Below are 26301 nucleotides of genomic sequence, written 5' to 3'. Positions count from 1 at the left end.
AGTGTCGCGTCCTTGTGGGCACTGGCCAGGGGCACCTCCCTAGCAGACATCTGTAGAGCAGCAGGGTGGGCAACACCTAATACCTCGGTCAAGTTGGTATCATCTTGTGTTTTCTCAGGTCCGAGCCCGTAGAACTCGGTAACACGGTGACGAACTGGCCGGGTGAATAGCTTGCTCCTAGCACCCTTTCCCTCAGCCGAGGTAAAATAGTGCGCCTTGTTTCCCAGGACATCCCACCTCTCGGATTCCTGGTTGATTCCTCCCTAGCCCTCTGGGTCTGCAGTTCAGCGGAGGAACTCGCCGACCCAGTCCACTACGGGTACTGGAATAGGTGCTCCACAGGTTAAGGCCTCCTACGTGGACTCCCCCTGTGTGTATTTTACGTGATACTGTCCCCTCACGAGCGGACTCCCGTGTCTCCCTTAGGCAGTCCCAGCTGCCTCGGCCACCTTGCTGTAGCAACTCCCCCCTCTACGAGGCTGGATCTACCACCACGCCAACTTCCCACATAGGTCCTAAGTGGCCATGTGATGTATTCGTCACCGTTTACCTCCCCTGCAGGGTAGGTGTGGTCTCCGCAGGGTCTTCTCCCCCTGAAAGAATAGGAAACTGGGTAAGACCCTTAATGCATGTAAGGGCCCCGGCGTGATTGCTCTATGCGAGAAACATAGAGAGAAAAGAGGCCCAGCCAGGCTTGGCCCGTTCCCAGGTTGGCAAGCATCACCTTGTTCCCCTCACTAGGATAACCAGAAGGATCCTGATGACTTTAATGGGGCATTGGGGAAGGGTACGTGCAGCCGGATACAGCTGGTCGCGTTTGCACGGAAGAATACCTGCCCGCTTCTGTATCAGCAGTTCACGTACATGGCTCAGCGCATGCATGATTGAAGTGGAACCCCTAGCGTCCCTTCTCCGACACAACGTAGAGAGAGTGACAGAAGGGGAACGTCTAGTTTACGTATGTAATGTCCATTCCCCGATGGAGGGAACGAGACGTTGTGTCCTCCCCGCCATGCCGCTGAACCGAGCCACTGTTGTGGCCGGACCATTTCTGGCTCCTCAGAAAAATCCTGAATGAACTCTCGTATTTGCCTGCTTAAATGCCCGTATGTCCAGGGGCGAGGTATGCAAATACTGTCTGCCAACTTCTCATTGGCCTTTTTTCATAAGTCAGAGGCATATTTCGGCGCTCAAGAGAGACCCCTAGTGTCGCTTCTCTGACACAACGTCTCGTTCCCTCCATCGGGGAATGGAGGTTACATACGTAACCTAGATGTTTTATTTCATTGTCAGCAATCACCATGTTGACAATAGCAAGTTCCTGTTGTTCATTCAGGAGCTTTCCTCTGCCCCATGAGGGACAAAATCCTTAGAGGGACAAAATACAGTGACATATTAGAGACCGGAGGCACACAGTCACTATAATACATGGTAAAATTATTTACACTTTGTAGTAGGAGAAGCAATATCCTACCTGTTGGTTTCTCTAAAAATCTGAACAATTGATGCCACCGTGTCCCGGCTGAGATTTGGCTGTACTCGTTCACCAGCCTCTCTGTATGATAGCCTGTTGTTTATGACAAGGTCTATCATAGTAGCTCTTATTTCATTAGTTACCCTAGCTCTGGCCCTTCTTTGAGCGCCACCATGCATTCTAACTCCTCTCCCTTGCCCCACTCCTCTCCATTGCCCTTGCCATTGTCCCACTCCTCTCCCATGCCCTTGTCCTTGTCCCACTCCTCTCCCTTGTCCTGGTATACGTCTTCCTCTACCTAGTGCAGACATTTTCTTTTCTTTCTTTCTTTTTTTGCTCTATATTGTTCCCTTTCCACAAAAGATCACCCCAAAAGGTCCTCTTTTACATTATACCATATGGTCATGCGATTGAAAGAACCTCAACACCTGAGTGTGTTTCCTAGATGGGAATCAGCTGTGATTTATATTTGCATAATTCCCGCTGGCCTGGCGACTAAGTTGGCTAAGTTTCTATTTTTTTTAATTATTATTATTTTATATACTGGCGACCTGTCCAGGGTGTCCCCTGCCTTTCGCCCAATGTTAGCTGGGATAGGCTCCAGCCCCCCGCGACCCTGTACACAGGATAAGTGGTTGACGATGGATGGATGGATGGATTATTTTATATTACTACCTTTACCAGTGATCATTTTTGAATTCGTCATTCAATAAAATTATTATTAATATTAATAACAATAAAAAAAAAGAAATCACGAATCTGTTAGTCTTGACTGGCAAGGCTACGATTCCACTTTACGCCTCAGACAAACGGTTAAACCGAAAATGCGAGCAGCACCCGATGATGGAGAGAAAACGGTCAGGTGGAGCAGAGAGGGAAAGGACAAAAAAATAAATAAAGCACTCCAAGAAGCAGCAAAATGTTGCAAAATTACTGACCTGTTCAGGACTTCAAGTGCAGGTCAGTTTCATCTGTAAATACTTTTTTCTTCGTTAACTTAGTATTGAACTGCTAGCAAATGTAAGCGGTAGCGCCCGTCTAACGTTACATTCGCGGAGAAATCAAAACAAATGAGTGCACACAGAAAACTCACAGAAGAAATGTACTGAGGTAAAAATTCTAATTGTTGTTTTTTTTATTTCTAACATATGATTTAGTTTAACACAGGGGTCCCCAAACTACGGCCCGCGGGCCGAATACGGCCCGCCCCCACATTTGGACCGGCCCTCTGAACAATGCCATGCAGAGAAATATTTTTACAATTTAATTTGTTTAATGTTTTAATCATATCATATTTGTATTTGATAATACATATTGGCTTTAAAAATAAAATTTCCCTTAGTTAGAATTATTAAAGTAGCCAAATTATTTGTTAGATTCACCCGGATTAACGTTCCAACGTGATCGAGCGGGTGCACGCGATCCAGCAAGAACATTTAAAGTGACAACAAAATGGCCAAACGGTTGGGAAAGAGAAAATTTGATTCAGAATGCAGGGTATTTAACCAAAAGTGGACAAGTGATTATTTTTTTGTTCAATGCAAAGAAATGGCTGTTTGCCTCATCTGTCAAGAAACAGTCTCCGTGTTCAAAGAATACAATCTGCGCCGACACTATGAAACCTGCCACAGAGACAAGTATGCGAGTTTACAAGGCCAAATGAGAGCAGACAAAGTGTCGAAGCTAAAAATTGGACTATCTGCTCAGCAAAATACGTTTGTACGGCAAACCCAGTTGAACCAGTCATCCATTCGAGCTAGCTTTCAGGTAGCTAAACTGATTGCAACCTGCGGTAGGCCATTCAGTGATGTGAGTTCGTAAAGAAATGTATGAATGCTGTTGCGGAGGAGGTGTGCCCCGATAAGAAAGACGTCTTAAATGCGGTGAGTCTGTCCGCAAGTAGCTACAATCACCAGACGAATTGAAGAAATGGGGTATAATGTATATGCCCAGCTGAAGGAAAAAGTTAAAGAATTCGATTTTTTTGCATTAGCGCTGGTTGAAAGTAATGATGTGCAGGACACGGCACAGCTGCTCATTTTTCTTCGCGGAGTTAGCTCAAACTTTGAAGTGTCCGAGGAGCTGGCAGCCCTAAAAATTCTCAAAGGTACTACGACAGGGGAGGATATTTTTGGTAAAGTGTGCCAAACGATAGAAGAGTTGGATCTAGACTGGTCTAAGCTGGCCAGCATCACGACTGACGGAGCTCCTAGTATGGTTGGCGCGTCATTGGGACTGATAGGATGCATGAATAGAGAAATGGAGGAAAGAGGTCTCATGCCCCCTTTACAAGTACACTGCCTAATTCACCAGCAAGCACTGTGCTGCAAAGTTCTGAAGTGGGAATCGATTATGAAAGTGGTGGTGTCATGTATAAACTTCATCAGAGCAAACGGACTTAAACACAGGCAGTTCCAAGTCTTTCTGTCCGAGCTAGAGTCTTCTCACGGAGATGTGCTTTACCACACAGAAGTCCGATGGTTAAGCCGGGCAGAGTTTTGAGGCGTTTTACTGAGCTGCTACCCGAAATCAATGTTTTTCTTCTGACAAAGGGCAAAACTGTCCCAGAACTGATCGACACAAAATGGAAATGGGACCTCGCCTTTTTAACAGATGTGACAGAAATGTTGAATGGCCTCAACGTGCAGCTCCAAGGCAAGGGGAAACTAATATGTGACATGTATTCCCACATAAAAGCATTTGAGGTGAAACTAGCACTGCTTGTGGGACAAGTGCAAAAGCAAGACTTCACCCATCTCCCTGTTACCTATGGGCTGAAATATGTGCCACCAGAAACTGAATTTGAACCATTTATATTTGAATTTGAATGGCTAAACTTGAATAATTGCATTGAAAAACTGAATTTGAATCACATAATTTGAAATTGTATTGTTTAATTAAAATTGAATTTATTCGTTTGGAATTGAAGTCCAATAAAATTTGATCCTCACTGAAAATTAAACTCTCTATATATCTTCACATTCACTTCTTACAATTCAGATTCAGTTCTCAAATTCAATTTCAAGTTACTGAGACAGACATCCGGGTAGTTGGAGGATGAAGGAAGAGCAATCGTGCGCAGATCGATAGATAGCGTTCATTGGCGCACAGGACTCCTCTTGGGCCAATCAGCACCAATGTTTTGGAGCACAGTACGTTACCGCCATGAAACAAAGAAGAAGTGCTTGCCTGACTTGCGTGACCACCACCATGGATTCGGCTGGGACAAATACGGTAATGAATTTTTTTTTACGATCTAACGATCTTTTGTTTAACTGTTGTTAATGTTATAGCTATTTTGTAGAAACAGGGAAATTAAATCTTTCTCCGACGTTGCAAACACAGTAGCTATAATCCCACGCTTTTATGGTAGCCTACTAGCTCTTGTAACAACATTTTTGCCTGGTGTTTATTATTTCTAAGCGTTTGCCTCTTCCTCCGGTGAAAATGTTGTTGCAAACGTAGCTAGTGTTAGCCGACGCCAAGTAGACTGGTCATGTCTTCAGTGTGATTTTTTTTCCCGATAACTTCTCCTCGTGGTTGTCATTGTCAGAGTAACGTTACTGCTTACTGAGAGGGAGAGGGAGAGGGAGAGAGAGAGAGAGAGAGAGAGAGAGAGAGAGAGAGAGAGAGAGTGAGTAGTAAGCGTGTAAGTTATGTGTCGCTGTGTTTGGCAGGTGCTAGCATAATGTAAGGCCATAAACTTCAGGGCAATTACACCATAGCACTAGCCCTATTCATTTGAATTGAATGCATAAGTTAGTTAATTCCGTTTGACTAGAACACAAAAATAGCACATTTACACTTCGAAAGAAAGCGATACAGCTTCCTGCACAACAGAGCAGTGCAAGTGGCTGATGCCATCACATGTAAAAAAGGTAAGGTGACACTGTATTTTTTGGACACTGTAACTGTAGGCTAAATTATGATGTTAAATTAATGTTTATATTGTGCCCCTTTGGTTACTTAATCAGGCAGATTGCTTGTCTTCATCTAGCCTACATTTCATTTTCTTTTAGGGGATTTTCATTATATTCCATCATACCTAATGTTGGGGATTATTAAATTATTTCTATTCTATATTCTGCCTTAATATGTGTAGCTTGTGACAATGTGGTCAGTCACAATTTCCCTGTTGGACAAAGAGAAGCTAAGACAGCAAAGACCCACATAAACACAGTTTGGCATCTCAATCCTGTGATGATAGCCTTACCTGTTTTGCTCACAGCCATAGGATAAACGCCAGATTTATACTGCATATAGATATGTTATGGTTATGGACCACAGAAATGTGGACTTAATGATCTTCTTTGTGTTAACTTATTTTCAGATTCCTGCTGCTCCAGTAGCTCTGATCGACTTCTCCTCTGCTAAAGCCAAAAAAAAAAAAGCTTGACCGTTCTATTGATGGCAGGACAACTGAAAACCAGGTTGGGAAATCACTTTCATGCCCAAGAGTGAAGAGAGGGTCAGAAACATATGCTAGTTTTTTGAGACTTTAAGCAAAAACTGTCCAAGGAGTGCAGCACTGATGGCTAGGGAGCCTTACTACAAAGAATTCATCCCCAAATCTAGTATGCTTCCTAAAACTGTTCTTGAATACAGAACACCAGAGACTCTGCAGCTACCCCCCAAAGAGCTTGGAGAGCTATGCCAGGTATTCCACCTAGAAGAGCTCATCATGTCCCAGGTCCAGGCTGTAGAGAGGGCAACTCGAAGTCAGAGTGCAAGCAGGATTTGGTTTAGGCAAAGAGCTGGAAATAACTGCTTCCAAGCTGAAACAAGCTATTAAGACCAACCCACAGCAACCATCCAAGAGCTTGATCAAGGCCATATGCTACCCAGAAGCATATAGGTTCACCACAGCCGCTACAAGGTATTTAGGGTTTGAATTAGGGTAAGGCAGAGGTAAGGCCTCGTGTAAACAGTGTTTATGTCCAGAAAAAGAAACACTGACAACAGAGGGTATAATTTGGATAAAAAAGAAGCTTGTCTATTAAGTAAATGTATCTTACTGGTGGAATATTAAATGAAATGTATAGTAACACATTGCTTTGGTGCACGTTAGTTATTAGTTATAGGGTTATAAGACTATGGTTATGCAGGAGTAGAACTAAGTATAGGGGTTAGGGAAATGGCATTTAAATCACTGAACTGGCTCTACACATCCAATACTAAGTAATCATTTCCTTTTCATGTTTTGCATGTGTACTGTGTACAGTTATGGATGCAAACATGAAGCACAAGCCAGAGGAGTCTATGAGAAGCTGATGGGTCGGGAGCATGCAGGCTTCTCCTGTATGGACAGTGGTCTCTGGCTGAACCCCAAGTGGCCATACATGGGGTCCTCCCTGATGGGATTGTTGCTTGTGACTGTCACGGAACTGGCATCTGCAAGATTAAGGTAATATTACAGTCTCTGTTGTAGTAAAGTCCCTAAATCTCGAGACTGAGTCGTGTCTCAAGTCCTAAACTGAGCAAAAAGGCAGAAAATATATTTGTTAATCTATTGTTCACGTGTCCTTCTCTCTGTGATTTTAGTGTCCACACTCTCACCAAGATGAAGCCAATCTGCGCTTGTGTGCTGGGGAAAAGGGCTTCTGCCTCATCAATGATGGGAATAATGTCATGCTGGACCGGACTCATGACTACTACTACCAAGTTCAGGGACAGCTTCACATTGTAGATGCTGAGTACTGTGATTTTGTTGTGTGGAACCACAATTACATTTTTGTTGAAAGGATTTTGCCCGATCTTGAACTTTGGGATGATGTTAGGCTTTTTTAGAAACGGTATACTTCCAGAAATACTGGGACAGCAAGTTACAAACTCACATGTGTAATGTAATGAAAGGATCCAGGCACTCTTGAAAGTGGGCTGTGTGATATTGCTGTTATATCAATACGGTTGTATGAGACAAGATTACATTTTGACTATTGTTATGAGTGTGGTCTTTGTGAGTTCTGGCTGTTGTATAATTTAAATGAAAAGATTAAATGCCATTGAGAAGACAGAATTATACATGGTGGTTTATTTACAAGATTAGATTTTTCAACAATTGTTATAATAACAAGAACATGGTGTGCAATAACAGATTAGAATCCATTTCATTACATATAATACATATAGCCAGTACAATTGGACTAGTGGATAAAAGTATTACACTTGTTGAAAACATATTAACAGACTGATATGTGTCGGGGCTCAGGTACTACTACTCCATGTCCTCTTACTTATCATCATCAGAGCCAAGAAGCAGGGATCAGGTATTGGACACTACATGTGTGAGGGCTCAGGTACTGGACTGACTGATTATTATCCCTCTCCCTCCTCCTTACTCCAATGGGACAATAGACTCCGAAAGATTAGACAAGCTTAGGGCAACCTAAAAGCCCCAATCAAGTCCATATTAGACTACCGGTAACTTAATAAGCATTACTAAGTAAATGAGCATTTAATGACAACCTAATGCTATATAAACACAGACACAAAAAACACGTTGGCTAGCTAACATACCTCCGGCAAGTGGTCAGCTGCAGACACGGGCATTAACAGACTCTGCTCCTCCTGACCGCAGACGTACGTTAAAAATCAACTTTTTACGGCGTTGTTCTGTGAGCTTTTTACATTTCTCACCTTTATGAGTGACAATCTTCGGTACTCTATAAAAACCCTTTCCCTTTTCTCGATTGGAGCAGCCGTAAACTACACAAAACATTGGCATTTTGCCAGACGGCAGATCCTCAGCTATTTCACTTCCTGCCCTCCATCTGAATTGCGCGCTCTCGCGATGCAGCAGCGTGACGTCACGTGAAACCAACCAATGAACGCTATCTATCGATCTGCGCTCGATTGCTCTTCCTTCATCCTCCAACTACCCGGATGTCTGTCTCAGTAACTTGAAATTGAATTTGAGAACTGAATCTGAATTGTGAGAAGTGAATGTGAAGATATATAGAGAGTTTAATTTTCAGTGAGGATCAAATTTTATTGGACTTCAATTCCAAACGAATAAATTCAATTTCAAATGATACAATTCAGATTCAGTTTTTGAATAAATTCAATTTTAATTAAACAATACAATTTCAAATTATGTGATTCAAATTCAGTTTTTCAATGCAATTATTCAAGTTTAGCCATTCAAATTCAAATATAAATGGTTCAAATTCAGTTTCTGGTGGCACATATTTCAGCCCATAGTTACCCTCTCAGCTGAGAAACCAGTGGTCCCATTCCCAGCTGAAAAGTCAGTGGAAGCGCTGGAAATGCTGAAGGCGGAGTTTGATGTGCGATTCCGTGAGCTACATGTCCACGCTAAAGAAATCCGCCTTTTTCAGAACCCTTTTGCTGCTGACATTGACGAAGCCCTGCCTTCTTATCAGTTTGAGTTGGCTGAGTTACAGAATTGTGATGTTCTGAAAGACGCGTTTAAGCCCAACAGTCTCACTGAATTCTATACTGCCCTCCCTAATGAGACCTACCCAAACATCAGAAGGAATGCAATGAAGATGTCCACACTTTTTGGCACATATATCTGTGAGCAAACCTTTTCACGCATGAAACTGATGAAAAATCCGATGAGATCAAGACTCACTGATGAACATTTGCATCAGTCTTTGAGAGTGGCTGTGACAGGAATGGAACCTGACATTGGACTTCTCACCAGCCAGAAACAAGCCCATAGTTCACACTGATTAGCCTAATACGCATGAGTAAGTAAATAATTTGATTTCAATAGCAATGAATATGAAAAAATGTCATTACGATAGTAATAATGCTCTTTTAATAGGCTATATATCACTTGATATGTATGGTGCATAAATAATAAATTAATCTAGCATTAGGAGGCATAATACTGTAAATCCATTTAAAATCATAATAAAATCTCCACAATAAATCACTCCGGCCCATGCCATTTTCTGTTAGACTATGGCCCTCCATTATAGAAAGGAAAAATGATGTGGCCCTCATAGAAAAAAGTTTGGGGACCCCTGGTTTAACATAACACAACTAAGGGAGCTGTTTTGCTGAATATTATCACGATTGAAAATTTTACATTGAATTTATTGTTCAATAAACAAGTAGCATAGTTAATATTTATTATTAAGTTACTTACATTTTAGACACAAACCATATGAACTGTTTTTGTTCTATTTCACCGACTAAAATACTTCCAAAGGAAAGCTACAGCAGTGTTTTGTTACTGAATGATTCAGCGTTTTGAACGAATCTTTTGTATGAATGACTCACTAATTAAGATGGTCACTTGCTGCCACCTATTGGCGGTTTAGTTTAATGTTGAAGTATTGCATTTTTTTTTATATTCAAACATTTATTTAAAACATCAATCTCATAACATTATTTATTGCAGTTGTAATTGCAGTGCACATTTTTTAATTTGATGGGTAATAGCCCTATAGTGTCTTATTATTAATGCTACCTATTAAGTAGTAGGGCTGTCAAAATTGCTCAAAAATGACATTCGAATATTCCCTCTAAAAAAAACACATATATTCGAACTATTCGAATATCTGGTTGCGCATTTGGTCAATGACGCGCATTATGTCAATAACAGGACAAATTAATACAAAGAGACATAACTATTTGTATAGGTAGTTTATTTAAGTTTAAACATATTTGACAACGTATTACCTACACAAAAACAAGTAAATCAACTAATGGCCAAGACCTCACTCTGCTACGCACGCACGAGGCACTCTTTCTCTCTCTCTCGCCCTCACGCTCTCTAGCATAACGGTTTAAAAGAACAACAACAATAAACAAATGTTGAGTGCTGATCAAGAGTTTTGTGCAAGCAATATAAGGTCGCGACTCTTGTCCCAAATATAGCAGGCTTCATTCAGTGATTAAAACAAATTATTAACATTAATTGAAGTTTTACAGTATATAGAACCGACATTGAATGCTCCGAGCGAGCTGTGCTGTGGTAAACATGGAACTTTTCCTTGACATGAAACGGTAAATAATCAAACCAGTGGAAGCCTGCAGTGCATGAAACTGCTGTATCTAACCTACCTTATTCATGCAACATCTATTCAGTCAGTACAGTAGCCTTACATTTTAGTCATGTTTCTGTTTAGCGTTAAATAAAATGAGGCACACAATTCGAGAAATGTGACAACAAAGACCCCTCAGGCAGCACGCCCACTCGCAAAGCAGACAGCCGCACATCTGCTACCGCGGGCGTGTTTTTTCCACATTCGAATATTAATTTTCACCTTCGAATTTCTGTTTTTTAAAACTATTCGAATATATATTCGAATTTAGAATATTCGTTGACAGCCCTATTAAGTAGCATTAAGGCGTGGCTGCTTTTTTTCACTGAACGGCTCGTAAAAGTTGTTATTTATTGGACTTAATGCTGACGCGGAAGCGGCAGCGGAAGTGGTGGCCCTCGTGTGAAGACCTACTTGGGTAAAGACCAGCGAGTCTACCTGTGCGAGTCCACCGAGCAAGGACACCGACAAGGCACTACTCACCAAAGCACTAAAGTATTTTTCTATTCTATCTCTTTTATTATTTTACTTATACATACATACTAACATGTCTAGTTCACTAATAACACATGCCTTCAAGCACATCCCTGTTATCTGTTGTAGACCGTTCACAAGATACAGATGCAAGACAAAACGCTAACCCACACAACCTCACGGCCGCTTTGCACTCCAACACCTGCTCCACTCACGTTCTCAGTGGGACTCTGGAACTGCCAGTCTGCTGTGAACAAAGCTGCCTTCATTCCAGCTTTAGCCACGCAGTCCACCCTCAGCATCCTGGCACTGACAGAGACATGGATACGTCCTGAGGATACAGCAACACCTGCTGCTCTCTCTAACAACTTCTCCTTCTCCCACACCCCTCGACATACTGGTAGGGGTGGGGGAACAGGTTTGCTCATTCATAATAACTGGACTTTTTCACCACAGGCTTCACTATGTAACAATACATCTTTTGAATTCCATGACATTACTACAATGTAACCCACAAAATTACATGTTGTTGTCATCTATCGCCCCCCAGGTCAGCTGTCAAGCTTTCTGGAGGAATTGGATGCTCTGCTGTCCTCCTTGCCAGAGGATGGCAGGCCACTTGTGGTTCTTGGTGATTTCAACATACACCAGGACAAACCCCAGGCCATTGAACTGAATACTCTTCTGGCCTCATTTGACTTTGAAAGACTACACACCACAGCAACTCACAGGTCGGGCAACCAGCTGGACCTCATTTTTACACGTAACTGTACCACCTCTAATATTCTTGTTACACCTTTACATGTTTCTGATCACTACTTTGTTCAATTCAACATGATTCTCCCATCCATTGTAAAACCGACCCCACCTTTGGTTTCCTTTCGCCGTAACCTCCGTTCCCTCTCACCCTCTCGCCTTTCCACTGATGTCTCTGCCTCTCTTCCCACAATAAATGTATTTTCCATGCTTGATGTGAACACTGCCACAGACACACTTAGCTCTACTTTAACAACCTGTCTAGACAACATCTGTCCTCTCTCCTCTAGACCAGCACGGACTACACCACCCAGCCCCTGGCTGTCTGACGTCCTTCGTGAACATCGGACTGATCTCAGGGCAGCTGAGAGGAGATGGCGGAAATCTAAAGATCCAGCTGATCTAGGTAAATATCAGCTTCTGCTCGCAACTTTTTCAAATAACGTTAAAACTGCAAAAACTTCATATTACCAGACCAAGATCAACAGCACCACAGACACTCGTAGCTTGTTTAGAACATTTAACACACTTCTCTGCCCTCCTCCTCCACCACCTGACACATCACTGACAGCAGATATATTTGCCACATTTTTTACTGATAAGGTTACAGCCATCAGCAATACATTCACAGCACCACACCCTGTCAAACACCTGGCTCCTGTATGCAACCCTTCTTTCCCTATGTTCTCTCCTTTAACTGACACTGAGGTCTCTAAACTCCTCCTCTCCAACCACCCCACAACCTGTTCCCTTGAACCCATTCCATCACACCTTCTCCAGGCCATCTCTCCGTCCATCCTACCGGCACTTACACACATAATTAACACATCCCTTCTTGCAGGCACTTTTCCCACTACATTTAAGCAGGCTCGAGTAACCCCACTGCTGAAAAAACCTGCACTTAACCCCACACAGATAGAACACTACAGACCAGTCTCTCTCATCCCATTCATGGCAAAAACACTTGAAAGGGCAGTTTTCAATCAGATCTCCGCCTATCTCTCACAGAACAAGCTGCTGGATGACAATCAGTCAGGCTTCAAAAGTGGACACTCCACTGAGACTGCCCTGCTGTCTGTCATCGAGTCGCTGAGACAGGCGAGAGCTGAATCGAGATCATCCGTTCTGATTTTGCTGGACCTTTCTGCTGCCTTTGACACAGTCAACCATCAGATCCTACTCTCCACCCTCTCTAAACTGGGTATCACTGGAACTGTGCTTGACTGGTTCAACTCTTATCTCTCAGAAAGGTCCTTTGAGGTAGCGTGGAGAGGGGAAGTATCCAAGCCACACCAGTTACTTACTGGGGTACCTCAGGGATCAGTGCTTGGGCCACTTCTCTTCTCCATATACACAACATCACTGGGACCCATCATCCAGTCACATGGTTTCTCTTACCACTGCTACGCTGATGACACGCAACTCTACTTGTCTTTCCAGCCCAATGACACCACAGTGACCATTCGAATCGCTGCCTGTCTGGCAGACATCTCGGCCTGGATGAAGGAACACCACCTTCAACTCAACCCTGCCAAGACCGAACTCCTTGTCTTTCCAGCCAACCCTGCTGTTGAACACAACATCACCATGCAGCTGGGTCCAACTACAGTTTCGCCTTCCAAAACGGTCAGAAATCTAGGGGTAACCATTGATGATGAGCTAAATTTCACAGACCACATTTCAAAAACTGCAAGATCTTGTAGATTTACACTCTACAATATCAGGAAGATAAGACCCTTCCTCTCTGTACATGCCACACAACTGCTCGTTCAGTCCCTTGTCATAACTAGACTGGACTACTGTAACGCTCTCATTGCAGGCCTTCCTGCATGTGCTATTAGACCTCTCCAAATGATCCAGAATGCAGCAGCACGTCTGGTCTTTAATGAACCTAAGAGAGCACATGTTACACCACTCTTTGTCTCTCTCCACTGGCTGCCGGTTCATGCCCGTTTTAAATTCAAGGCCCTGATGCTGGCATATAAAACAGTCACTGGGTCTGCTCCAGCATACCTTAAAACATTTATGCAGAGCTACGTTCCCACCAGAAGCCTGCGGTCGGCTAAGGAACGTCGCCTTGTCGTACCAAAACAAAGAGGCACCAAAACACTTTCCCGGACTTTCAGTTTCATCATACCACGGTGGTGGAATGACCATCCCAACTCAATCCGGGAAGCTAACTCACTCTCTATCTTCAAAAAACGGCTAAAAACACATCTTTTCCAAAAGCACTTAACCGGTCAATAAAAAAATAAAAAAAATAAAAAAAAATTATTATATATATTTACATTTCTTGTTGCACTTAAATCTGTTTTGTATACTATTCTGATGATAGAGAAACTTTGTAATATGGCACTTTTTGTACCACTGTCTCCCTAAGATGATTCGCTGATGTTCTTCCTCTTTTGTAAGTCGCTTTGGATAAAAGCGTCTGCCAAATGAATAAATGTAAATGAAATGTAAAATGTATTATTATAACTGAATTTATTGATCAAATGTAACAACCTTCTCACTGAGGCCCATCATGTCATTGGACTGGGCTACACATTTTTGTTGACATTGTCTGTGACACAAGTAGCCTGTGAAAGAAGCTTCTCTACACTGAAGCTTGTGAAGAACAGACTTAGAACCTCTATTAATCAGGAACACCTTGAGGCTTTCATGTTAATGTCAACAGAGAGGGAGATACTTGTTGAAATTGACATTGACAACATTATTGATAAAGTTGCTGAGAGCAGCGAAGTCTTACGCAACCTGCTGACCTTCTAAGCTAACATTTTTGTTTAACCTCTCTTCTGCAGTTTATATACACTTATGAGTGAGAAGTAGAGAGGTAGAAACAGCTTTGGACTTCTAGAGTAAATGCTTGTATGTACGATATGTGCAGACCCATTTGATATTACTTCTAGGTTGGTTGTTTCTGTTTTTATGTTCTGGTCATACTGTGAAATAAATGTAATTTAGGGGGAAAAAAACAAGGTTGTCCATGTTTGGGCGCATAGGATGGCCTGGATGGTTGTAGGATTTCCGGGCCTGAAATTGTGTCCCAGTCCGGCCCTGAATACAGGGGATATATTTGTGTTTCAGTTCACAATATAAACAGCTGTTTACTTTGACTTCATATGTGCAGAACGGTGGAAGGTGATGTGTATGTGACTGTAAACACATAGGCTATTTTGTTTTTTAAAAAGGGAGGAGTTGTTCGACACGTCCCATATTCACTTCCTGTTTCAGTAGGAAATGTATGAAAACACCAAATCAAACTGTGCTCATCAAGGCCTTTAAGGGGGACTTTAAGAAAAGCCTTCACAGGAAGTTACACAGGATAAAGCACATCTGTTCAACTGACAATTCATTTAATGTTAGAAAAACTTGCTTTAAAGTTGCAATAAATTTAGAGAAAATATTTATAGTCTGAGTTAAAATGGAATTAAAAAGTGAATACAGAGGTGGCCAAAAATATTGGCACTCTTTTCTAAATGTGAGAAAAGAAGGCTGTGAATTTTGTTTTGTTTATCCTTTTGATCTTTCATTTCATAAAAATCACAAAAACCTAACATTTAATTGAATTAAAACAATGCAAGAGGGGAAATATCTCATTATTAAATAAATGTTTTTCTCCAAAAACACTTTGGCCACAATTATTGGCACCCCTAGAAATTCTTATGAGTAAAATACATCTGAAGTATATTGGCCATCATATTTGATATTTTTAACACACCTGGGTGACTATAGGAACATGAAATTGTTCAGCCATGACTTCCTGTTTCACAGGGGTATAAATATGATGTAACACACAGGCAACTTCTCTTAATCATCAATCACAGTGTGTTAGATTAAAGAATATAGTTCTGATGTGTGGCTAAATGTTGTTGACCTTCACAAAATGGGAAGTGACTGTAAGAAAATAGCCTTGCAGAAGCACATGTGAAAATTTGTGAAAAACACTTTACATATAAAAATGACTTGATTATAGTAATAGATATAATAGATAAAGTCAGGGGCGATTCTGGGATTTAGGGGGATCAGCCCCCAAAGACACTAAAAGATGAGCACATTCACATAATGTCATCCACATATTACATATGGATTGTGTTTTATTTTAAGAGCAGCATAATAACAGAATTGTACATTAAAATGTATTATGGAAAATTGTATTTGTGGACCGAAATAAATTTTTTGAATTGAATTGATGGTGTTTTATTTTCAAAATCATTCAAGATATCCAGCTAATATTAATTCAGAATATTACTTTATATTTTAAACACTATAAATTATAATAACTCTAATGAAATCAAAGAATATAAACAAATCATATATTATTGTAATGATCTTAATTGTATTTATCGGCAGCACTGATGCTACATATGTTTGTAATACACTATTGTGTATTGATCATGATTCACATTCTATAGATGGTATTTGGTGTTTCCTGCATCAAAAGTGCTGCAAAATCACTTTATTGCATAATAAAAATTATTGCAAACAATACACATTTAACAATTGCATTTCATATTTGTAATGATTGAATAATGATTTGTTATTCATCATCTAAACATCTGGGACATTTTGAATTTGACACAGAATATTTGTGAATGAACACTTTATTTCTGAAGGACTAGTTGTTATATACTGACAGTAAAACCTTGAAATCTGTTTTGAACACTTGACGTTGAGACATTAGACTGAATTTGTGCTGATTGGATCAATTCAGACTGTGCATTGAGAAACACACATTATTGAATTAATTCTACTCATCTTCACCATCACTTCATCTGCTATATTCCCCTGCTGACTCATGTGCTGTTAAACGAGGGAACATGACAATGTGTAAAAGTAGACTGGTTTTAAATATCACACAAAACTCTGATAACTCTGATTTAATATCTTCTGATGGAGAGAGAGGTATATTAAAGTGACTGGATTCAACAACACTGAGTTCCAGATACTGAAACATATTATGTTACAACACTCCCCAGTTTACTTTATATATACTGTTTTATTTACACCAGTTTTATTGACTTACTGTTGGGACGATCACCATCTGGACTGTGGTTTCTCTTCATTTCTATAAACAGAAGAACAAAACACACACAATATTTGATGAGTATAACTGCATTATGAATCTGATTGATTAGAGGAAGTTCATGATTAGAGTGACAAATCACATCATAGTGTTGACTGATGAACACAGATCAGCTTTTGAGGAAATATTGACATGCATTCATGTTCAGCTGTTGGTTTGTTAAAATTATTAATTATACAGAATGTTCAGGGAGCACTTCAGCTTTACAAACCAAGACAAAACACAGAAGGAAAAAATGAGCTGATCATGTTTGCATATTTTACCTGAAAAACCCACTAAATATTAGCCCCTAATATACTTACTGTAGCTGCTCAATATCAAATAATTTACTATTCTGTTATTATACGACTATTATGTATTTACTATTCTGTTATTACAATACTATATAGTATTTACATCTGTTGACTTGGTATAAAAATGTGTCCATAAATCATAATTTACAATAGTTCATGAACCTGATATAATCTGTGACTCTCAGTATGTGAGTGTAACAGTGGTCAGCTGATAGATAGTGTGCAATGTGTATAAACCTCGCTCTCCTGACCTCAAGAGGTGACTGACGCTGTAGCCTTTAGCCTCTTTGTTAGTGGAGACACGGGTTCGAGTCCCGTACGGAGCGAGTAGAACAGGAGGGTCACACATGGAATGCATATTTTGTTCTAGGTATTGAGTGCACATACAAAATGTGCAGTTTACAACTGAAGCACACGGCATGGGCAACTTCTGGATAGGAGAATACATATATGGCCATTTTTATACTAAACTGGATAATGGAAATGTTTATTTACAAGATGTTAATTAGATGTCTTGCAACATAATGAAGATTTCTGAATACTGTCAATATTTGTTTTATAGGTTGCAGGTGTGCAGTACAATATTATTTCACTCCAAACATACCAAAAGTCACTCTATACTATGTATTATAGTTTGAGTGTATTGTGAAAACCATGTTACAAATAAAACTGGTTTGACTTGATATCACATGTACTGTACATCACCAGACATATCTCTTTGATGTGTGTGTTTACAAGATCTTCACATATTTGTCATTATATCTCAGATATTCTGTGAAGAAATGTAACTCCATTGTGATTAGATCAGTCAATTTGAGCCCATTTTATACTTTCTGCATATCAAATGTCCTATTTAGGAAAAACAAAGTGTTTATATTAGAGTTATTGAAAAATCTTGATTTCATCTCCTTGAATAAAACTGAAAATGACAAAGAAGTATTTTATCTCTAAATCCATCTTTAGACATTACACACAATATATCGGATCAGAAACAGTTTGCAGTGCAAAGTGACAAACAGGTGTTTAGGAAAGTACTGATGTACAGTGAGTCTGAAGAGTATAAAAATCACATTTTTATAAAACAAAAACTACATCACATGATGGAAATTTGAAATGGTCTGTTCTCTCTCAGATAAAATACTTATGATCAGATTATTCACAACTCGTTACTTGTAACTTTAGACTCACTCAAGCTTCTTATTGAAACTCCTCTGTGGAAATAAAACATGCAGACACAACAATCTGTTTCCTGTCTTTTATACCGTTATTAAAATGTGGAAGCAGCCTACAGTGAAATACTTTTTAATAAAGAAAACAAAGTAGCCAAAATAAGTATTTGAAGAAACATTTACCTGGCAAAACATCCATATTTTATTTTATTTTTACCTTGATATTCCGCCATCTCAAAATCTGCTTGATAGAAAAAATGCATATAACATTTTATCAGGTTTTTTTTTTGGTATTGTATGAGCTTGGTAAAATCATTTACTGATGTCAAACATAAATGTTCCTAAATGTAAAAATATATATTTTCTATATGTGTTTACATCCAATGTTGTTTGTGAATAATAATTCAATAATTAAGAGGGTCCTCACTGCAGACTGTAGTGTGATGACGTAGTTGATTTAGTCCAGTATGTCATGGATGTACGTGACATACTGGATGTTTCTAATGTGCACACGCACAGTTGAATATTACATTGGATTTTCGTTACAAATTGTTAAATTATATTATTAAGTGTTATCAGTACCTAATTTTGGCAAGTCGTTTAGGACATCTACTTTGTGCATAACATAATCTTTCCAAATTTTGTTTACAGACACTTCCAGCAAATTATGTCAAGCCTTTAGACAATTAGATTCTGATAGTAGATGTACTGAAATGGAGTAGTACCTGTGGATGTATTTTAAGGCCTACCTTCAAACTCAGTGCCTCTTTGCTTGACATCACGGGAAAACCAAAATAAATCAGCAAAGAAATAAAATTGTGGACCTCCACAAGTCTGGTTCATCCTTGGGAGCAATTTCCAAACACCTGAAGGTTCCACGTTCATCTGTACAAACAATAGTACGCAAGTATAAACACCATGTGACCACACAGTCATCATAAAGCTCAAGGAGACGCATTCGGTCTCATAGAGATGAACATATTTTGTGTGAAAAGTGCAAATCAATCCCAGAACAACAGCAAAGGACCTTGTGAAGATGCTGGAGGAAACAGGTAGACGAGTATCTACATCCACAGTAAAAACCCTACAGTCCTACATCAAGACAACCCGAAAGGCTGCTCAGCAAGGAAGAAGCCACTGCTCCAAAACCGCCATAAAAAGGCCAGACTACAGTTTGCAAGTGCACATGGGGACAAAGATCTTACATTTGGATAAATAATGTCCTCTGGTCTAATGAAACAAAAATGTAACTGTTTTGCCATAATGACCATCGTTATGTTTGGAGGAAAAAGGGTGAGGCTTGCAATCTGAAGAACAGCATCCCAACTGTGAAGCTTTGGGGTGCAGCATCATGTTGTGGGGGTGCTGCAGGAGGGACTGGTGCACTTCACAAAAAAGATGACATCATGAGGAAGCAAAATTATGTGGATATATTGAAGCAACATCTCAAGACATCAGCCAGGACATTAAAACTTGGTCGCAAATGGGTCTTCTAAATGGACAATGACCCCAAGCATACCAGAGTTGAGGCAAAATGGCTTAAGTACAACAAAGTCAAGGTATTGGAGCGGGCATCACAAAGCCCTGACCTCAATCCGATAGTAAATTTGTGGGCAGAACTGAAAAACCATGTGTGAGCAAGGAGGCCTACAAACCTGACTCAGTTACACCAGTTCTGTCTGGAGGAATGGGCAAACATTCCGGCAACTTATTGTGAGGATACCAAAAACACTTGACCCAAGTTAAATAATTTAAAGGCAATGCTACCAAATACTAACAAAGCAGGCTATTGCGTGCTAGAGGCACCGTGTGGTCCAAATAGGTACGCAAAGCACGCACCAGACACAGCAACGAAAGGGCTGGGTTTGCCTCCTCCCGGGGCAACACTTGCAGGTTTACGGCCTGGTCCCTGAAAGGGGTCGTAGGAACCTTGGGCACGTAGCCCGGTTGGGGTCTCAGGATAACGTGGGAATGTGCCGGACCGAGCTCCAGGCAGGTGTCACTGACAGAGAACGCTTACAGGTCTCTAACCCTCTTGATGGAGGCTAACGCGATCAGGAGGGCTGTCTTCAGGGAGAGGGCCTTGAGCTCAACTGAATCAAGCGGCTCGAAGGGGGGGTCTCTGAAGGCCCGAGACGACCACTGAGAGATCCCAGGAGGAGAATAGGATAGGTCGGGAGGATTTTGTCTCCGGGCACCCTTCAGGAACCTGATAATCAAGTCATGCTTATCCAAAGGCTTGCCATCTACTGCATGGTGGTGGGCTGCGATAGCAGCTACATACACCTTCAAGGTGGAGGGGGACAGTGCTAAAGCGGTCTCATATGCATCAAGCCGAGCAGCGCGACCGCGGCTGAGGATGCCATATGCCCCAGGAGCCTCTGGATTTGTTTTAAAGGAACCGCTGTGCCGGGCTTGAAGAGAGCGAGGCACCTGAGCACTGACTGCGCACGTTCGTTGGTGAGCCACGCTGATATTGAGACTGAGTCTAACTGCATGCTGAGAAAAGAGATGCTCTGAACCGGGTCGAGCTTGCTCTTTTCACAGTTGACCTGAAGCCCTAGACGGCCCAGGTGCCTGAGTACCAGGTCCCTGTGAGTGCACAGTAACTCTCAGTGGGCCATGGTGAGCCAATTGTCGAGGTAGTTGAGTACACGGATGCCCGCTTCCCTCAGGGGGGCAAGAGCTGCCTCTGTGACCTTTGTGAAGACGCGAGGGGACAGGGACAGGTTGAAGGGGAGGACCTTGTACTGATACGCCTGGCAGTCGAAAGTGGACCGTAAGAAGGGTCAGTGTCGAGGCAGAATGGAGACTTGGAAGTACGCATCCTTCAGGTCTACTGCCGCGAACCAATCTAGCTGTCGAACAGAGGTGAGAATCTGTTTCTGCGGGAGCATTTTGAAAGGGAGTTTGTGCAAAGCCCGGTTGAGAACTTGCAGGTCCAAGATTGGTCAGGTCCTGGAGCTGACTCTGGCGTGGCTGTGACATGGCCTGAATCTGACTCTGGCATGTCTGTGACATGGCCTGGAGCTGACTCTGGCATGGCTGTGACATGGCCTGGAGCTGACTCTGGCATGGCTGTGACATGGCCTGGAGCTGACTCTGGCATGGCTGTGACATGGCCTGGAGCTGACTCTGGCATGGCTGTGACATGGCCTGGAGCTGACTCTGACGTGGCGGCCATGACATGGAACTCGGGCTTGGCGGCCATGATGTGGAGCAAAGTCATGGAAGGTGTAGCCCTGGGAGGCTCAAAGGAAGAAAACGGGGCAGGTGGAGCCATGGTAGGCTCGGGGAGTGAAGCCGTAGAAGGCAGAGCCATGGTAGGCTCGAGACTAAGTGTCCTGAATGACTGGGGAATGACCTCTGTGGTCGTGGGCATGAACAGAGCCTCAAGAGCAACCTCTGTGGTCATGGGCATGAACAGAGACTCGGGAGCAACCTCTGCAGTCATGGACATGAACAGAGTCTCGGGAACAACCTCTGTGGTCATGAATGTTGGTGGTGCAGGCTCTGGAACAGACGAGGCTGGCAAAGCTGGCTCTGGCACGGACTAGGCTGGCAATGCCGTCTCTGCGACGGACGAGGCTGGCAACGTTGGCTCTGGGACAGATGAGGCTTCCAGCTCGTTGGCCGTGGCAGGCCTGGGCGTTGGCATGTTGACCGTGGCAGGCATGGGCGTTGGCTCGTTGGCCGTGGCAGGCATGGGCGTTGGCTTGTTGACCATGACGTGAAACTCTGGCTTGGCGGCAGCCATCTCGTGGACCTCTGACTTGGCAGCGGCCATGTTGGGGACCTCTGACTTGGCAGCGGCCATGTCGTGGACCTCTGGCTCAGCATCCGCCTCCCCCACAGTGAATGTGGAGCCAATGATCTGCAGGGCAAGGTCGATATATTGAGTGAGGGTGAGGCTACTCAACGCCTGGCATCAAAATGGAGATTGGCTCATTAAGTCCCAATCGGTAACAGTCCTTGAGTGCAACCTCATTAAAGTCCACCTGGCTGGCCAGATCGCAAAAGTCCTCCACATAGTCCTCCAGGGAGACAATTCCCCTGACGTAGACACAGAAGCCAAACTGCTGGGTTCTTTATTTGGTCAAGAATTCTGTAACATTGTGCTGGCGCTGACAATGATGAAGATAACGTGAAGATGAAGAACCCAAGTGCAGTTTATTTACAAACGTGAAATCCAAAAAGAAAAACCTAACTATAAACGTAAAACATAAACATAAACATGAACTTGACAATAACTTGACATAACATGACTATGATATAAACATGACTTGACTACAAACAACATTACCAAACACATTCAATACTTGACAAAGGACAATGGTAAACATGAGGGCTTAAATACATAGACATAGGAGAACAATGACAAGGGAACCAATGAACAAACAGAACTCTAAACAAAATAATTAAACAATAAACCAATGAAAACAAGACACATGAATAAAGACATGGAATACATAAACACACACACATTAAACATTACAGAACACACTGTTTTTGATTCCACCCAAAAAGAGGCATTTACAACATGATATAATAAATTATTTGTGGGGTATTTTGAGCTGAAAATTCACAGACACATTCTGGGGACACCTGAGATTTAGATTACATCTTGTAAAAAGGGGCATAAAAGGTCTCCTTTAAATTACCCATTTTATCCCAAGAAATAAAAAAAAAAAAAAAAAAAAACATTTTTAGAATTATCGGTACTGGTATTGGTATCGAAGATATTGGCCATGAAATCATTGGTTTCGGATCGAAAAGAAAATAAGTGGTATCATCCTTTCTGGCATATGGACAGTCATTCCACTGTAAACAAGCATCTACCTGAATGGTAACATAATAAAGACTAGAAAACACAGCCAACTGAGAATTTTATTAAACCATCATATTTCCAACATGCACTCATCCAAGGCTCTTCTAGTTGAATAATGTGAAGTAATGTTACATCTTTCAGGATTTGTCTTTACATGAGATTGTCTCAGTTTCTTAGTGCTTAAACTACACATCAAGTATCAAGGGTTTATGTAACCCACTAGAGTATTGTCACGAGCACACTGGGCTCTCACTCACCATCAGTCAACCGCTCTCACTCGCCTGAGTGTTGATCACACACACCTGCAGCTCATTATCTCATTTTGACTTAAACGCAACACTCACACTCAGTAAGTGCATGGCCTTGTTGAAAGGTACCATGGACTTCCCTCTTGCTCTGCTGCAGAGTATACTGCTTCTCTGTGTTTACTTACCTGATTGTCAGCGACCTGTTCTGGGGATACAAGATAAGTTACTCTGAGAATTTTGTGCATATGGCATATCTACTTACCTGTGTTTACCTCCTGTTTGTCAACAATCTGTTCTGGATATTCACTACTGACTCTGAGAACACAGCGTTTCTACTCACCTGTGTTAATCTCACCTGTTTGTCTATGGTCTGTGCCAGACGTGCAAGATAAGTGACTTTGTGATACCCGAGTTTACAGCATATCTGCTTATCTGTTTGAATCTTACCTGTTATACTACAAGCCTCTCTGAATGCTCAGGAAATGTGATTGTGAGAACTCTGAAAATACTTTGTGTTTGATAATACTAACCTGCTCCTTTGATTATGAAAGTGACTCACCTGAGACCTTGTCTGAAGTTGATGTTACCTGTTTGGGCACGTGTTAATTTGGAAGTTACATTTATGGATTTGTGCCTTCTGCCTTGGTTCACTGTTTTATCATAGACTGTCTCCAAAGACTTTGTATTGTACCTGAAAACTTACCTCGCTTGCTTACCTGCTTTTCTGTGTCCATTATAATAAACTCCCTCATCTGGTTTCATCTCAAGCTCGAGTTGTCGTGTCATTGCAGAAAGGCCAGGCTGAAAGGAAAATGAACCCAGCGGGGGTTACCGCCAGCATGGATGATGATCCATACACAGAACTTGTGCGTCAGCTCTGAGTGACCCTCCTCCGCACTCCCGACCTTGCACTTTGATCCTGCTCTCTCGCCTTATCCGTAAAACACCTTGCAGAAGAACTGACCGACAAACGGACTTAGCACCCACCACATTCACCTGAGTCATGGAGCTCCCCGGTTTATTTATGGATTTATTCAGACAAGACCTTCCTCTCCCTGAATATACCCTCAAGTTCTGTCAACTCATCTCTGCCACCAATATCTCAGACCCCTACCTCTGTGCCATTTACAGAATGGGCTTGAACATTCATCATCCCATAGCCCTTCCGCAAGTGGAAAATCTTTCCTTTGTGAACTATGTCCTAGCCACGCTGAACCTCCACTACTCCTCGTCTGCATCGATATGCATGACAGAGAAGGCGACTTCTCTCCCAGTTTTCTCCCCTCACATTGTTGGTTATGGTGGGAACCTCGTGCCACCTCCTTTGTCCAAGCCTGTCCCGGCACCTGTCTCCCAGCCTGTCACGGCCCCTGTCTCCATGCCAGTCATGGCCCCTGTCTCCAAGGTATTTCCTCTCCATACATTCCCCCAGTACCCTGTCGGTTATGGCTGGAACCCCATGCAACCACCGCCGCCTGCTTCGGGAGTTTATCCCACTGCTCTCACTTCTAAGTTGAATGATCCCCCACTGATGTTAGTACATAGGGCCATGAAGACCCTTCCTCACCAATTATCAGTGCCCATGCCTGCTATGGTTAATGAACCAGTGCTCATGCCTGCCACGGTTAATGACCTGGTGCCAATGCCTGCCACGGTTAACAAGCCGGTGCCCATGCCTGCCATGGATAACGAGCCAGTAGCCTTGACCGTCCCAGAACCAATGCCAGTATACTCAGCCATTCCTGTAACAATGCTCCCAGTTGTCAAGAAGAAGAGGAGAAGAAGACCTCCTACTCCCCAGTCTCTGTCCATGTTTATGCCTCTGTACATGTTTAAGACCAAGGAGGTTTTTCCTGAGTCTTTGTCCATGTTTTACGAACACGGACCGTTGAGCTCAAGGTTGTATTGATTGCACCAGGTCACCAGGTGGTCAACCTCCTACCAGTAGGTGGAGTCGTAACCATTAGAGATGAGTTCGATGAGGGAGGTGTCGTCTGCGAACTTCAGAAGCTTGACAGACTGGTGACTTGAGGTGCAGCTGTAAGTGTACAGGGAGAAGAGCAGAGGAGAAAGAACGCAGCCCTGGGGGGTATCTGGTGCTAATGGTCTGTGTCGGAGACGTGTTTCCCCACCTTCGCATGCTGCTTCCTGTCAGACAAGAAGTAAATGATCCACCTGCAGGTGGAGTCAGGCACACTTAGCTGGGACAGCTTCTCCTGGAGCAGAGCCGGGATGATGGTGTTAAAGGCAGAGCTGAAATCCACAAACAGGATCCTGGCGTAGGTTCCTGCGGAGTCCAGGTGCAGGAGGATGTAGTGGAGGGCCAAGTTGACTGCATCGTCTACAGACCTGCTGGCTCTGTATGCAAACTGCAGGGGGTCCAGGAGGGGGTCTGTGATGTCTTTGAGGTGTGAAAGCACAAGGCGCTCAAAGGACTTCATAACCACAGAGGTCAGGGTGACGGGTCTGAAGTTGTTAAGTCCTGTGGTCCTTGACTTCTTGGGAACAGGGATGATAGTTGAGGACTTGAAGCAGGCTGGCACGTGACATGTCTCTAGTGAGGTGTTAAAAATGTCTGAACACTGGAGACAGCTGATCAGCGCAGTGCTTCAAGCTGGATGGGGAGACAGCATCCGGTCCAGCAGCTTTCTGGGGGTTCTATCTCCTGAAGAGTTTGTTGACGTCCCTCTCATGGATGGAAAGAGTCGTCACTGAGGTGGGTGGGGGGTGGAGGGGGGGGTACCTTTAAAGTGGGTATTGGTGGGGGTGCCCAGGCCCCTGCTGAGGTGGGGGAGGTGAAGGTGATGCACTGTAGCTGGAGCTGTTGGAAGGTGATGTGGGGGAAGTTTTCAGGACTGTCCCTTTGTTGGGAGGTGTCATGGAGGACAGTAACAGGACTGTCCCTTTGTCTTTCAAAGCGGCAGTAGAACTCGTTCAGGTCATTGGCTAGGCATCA

General features: G+C 42.5%; 1 protein-coding gene and 1 long non-coding RNA gene across 2 annotated transcripts in view; one reads left to right on the top strand and one right to left on the bottom strand.

Moving 5' to 3' along the window:
• The window catches only part of LOC127647571 (myosin-11-like), a 92144-nt gene that overhangs the window by 33911 nt on the left and 31932 nt on the right, over positions 1 to 26301 (bottom strand). The window contains exon 4 of the mRNA XM_052131895.1: positions 16748 to 16789. Coding sequence (XP_051987855.1) covers positions 16748 to 16789 — 42 coding nt within the window. The remainder of the gene's footprint in view (positions 1 to 16747; positions 16790 to 26301) is intronic.
• On the top strand, positions 4635 to 6819 carry LOC127647615 (uncharacterized). The gene is made up of 3 exons (XR_007971079.1): positions 4635 to 4708; positions 5805 to 5904; positions 6696 to 6819. It is a non-coding gene; the product is annotated as an uncharacterized LOC127647615 (long non-coding RNA).

This window comes from Xyrauchen texanus, chromosome 8 (assembly GCF_025860055.1).
Source record: "Xyrauchen texanus isolate HMW12.3.18 chromosome 8, RBS_HiC_50CHRs, whole genome shotgun sequence".
NCBI lineage: Eukaryota > Metazoa > Chordata > Actinopteri > Cypriniformes > Catostomidae > Xyrauchen > Xyrauchen texanus.
This window is presented reverse-complemented; position numbering and strand designations above follow the sequence as displayed.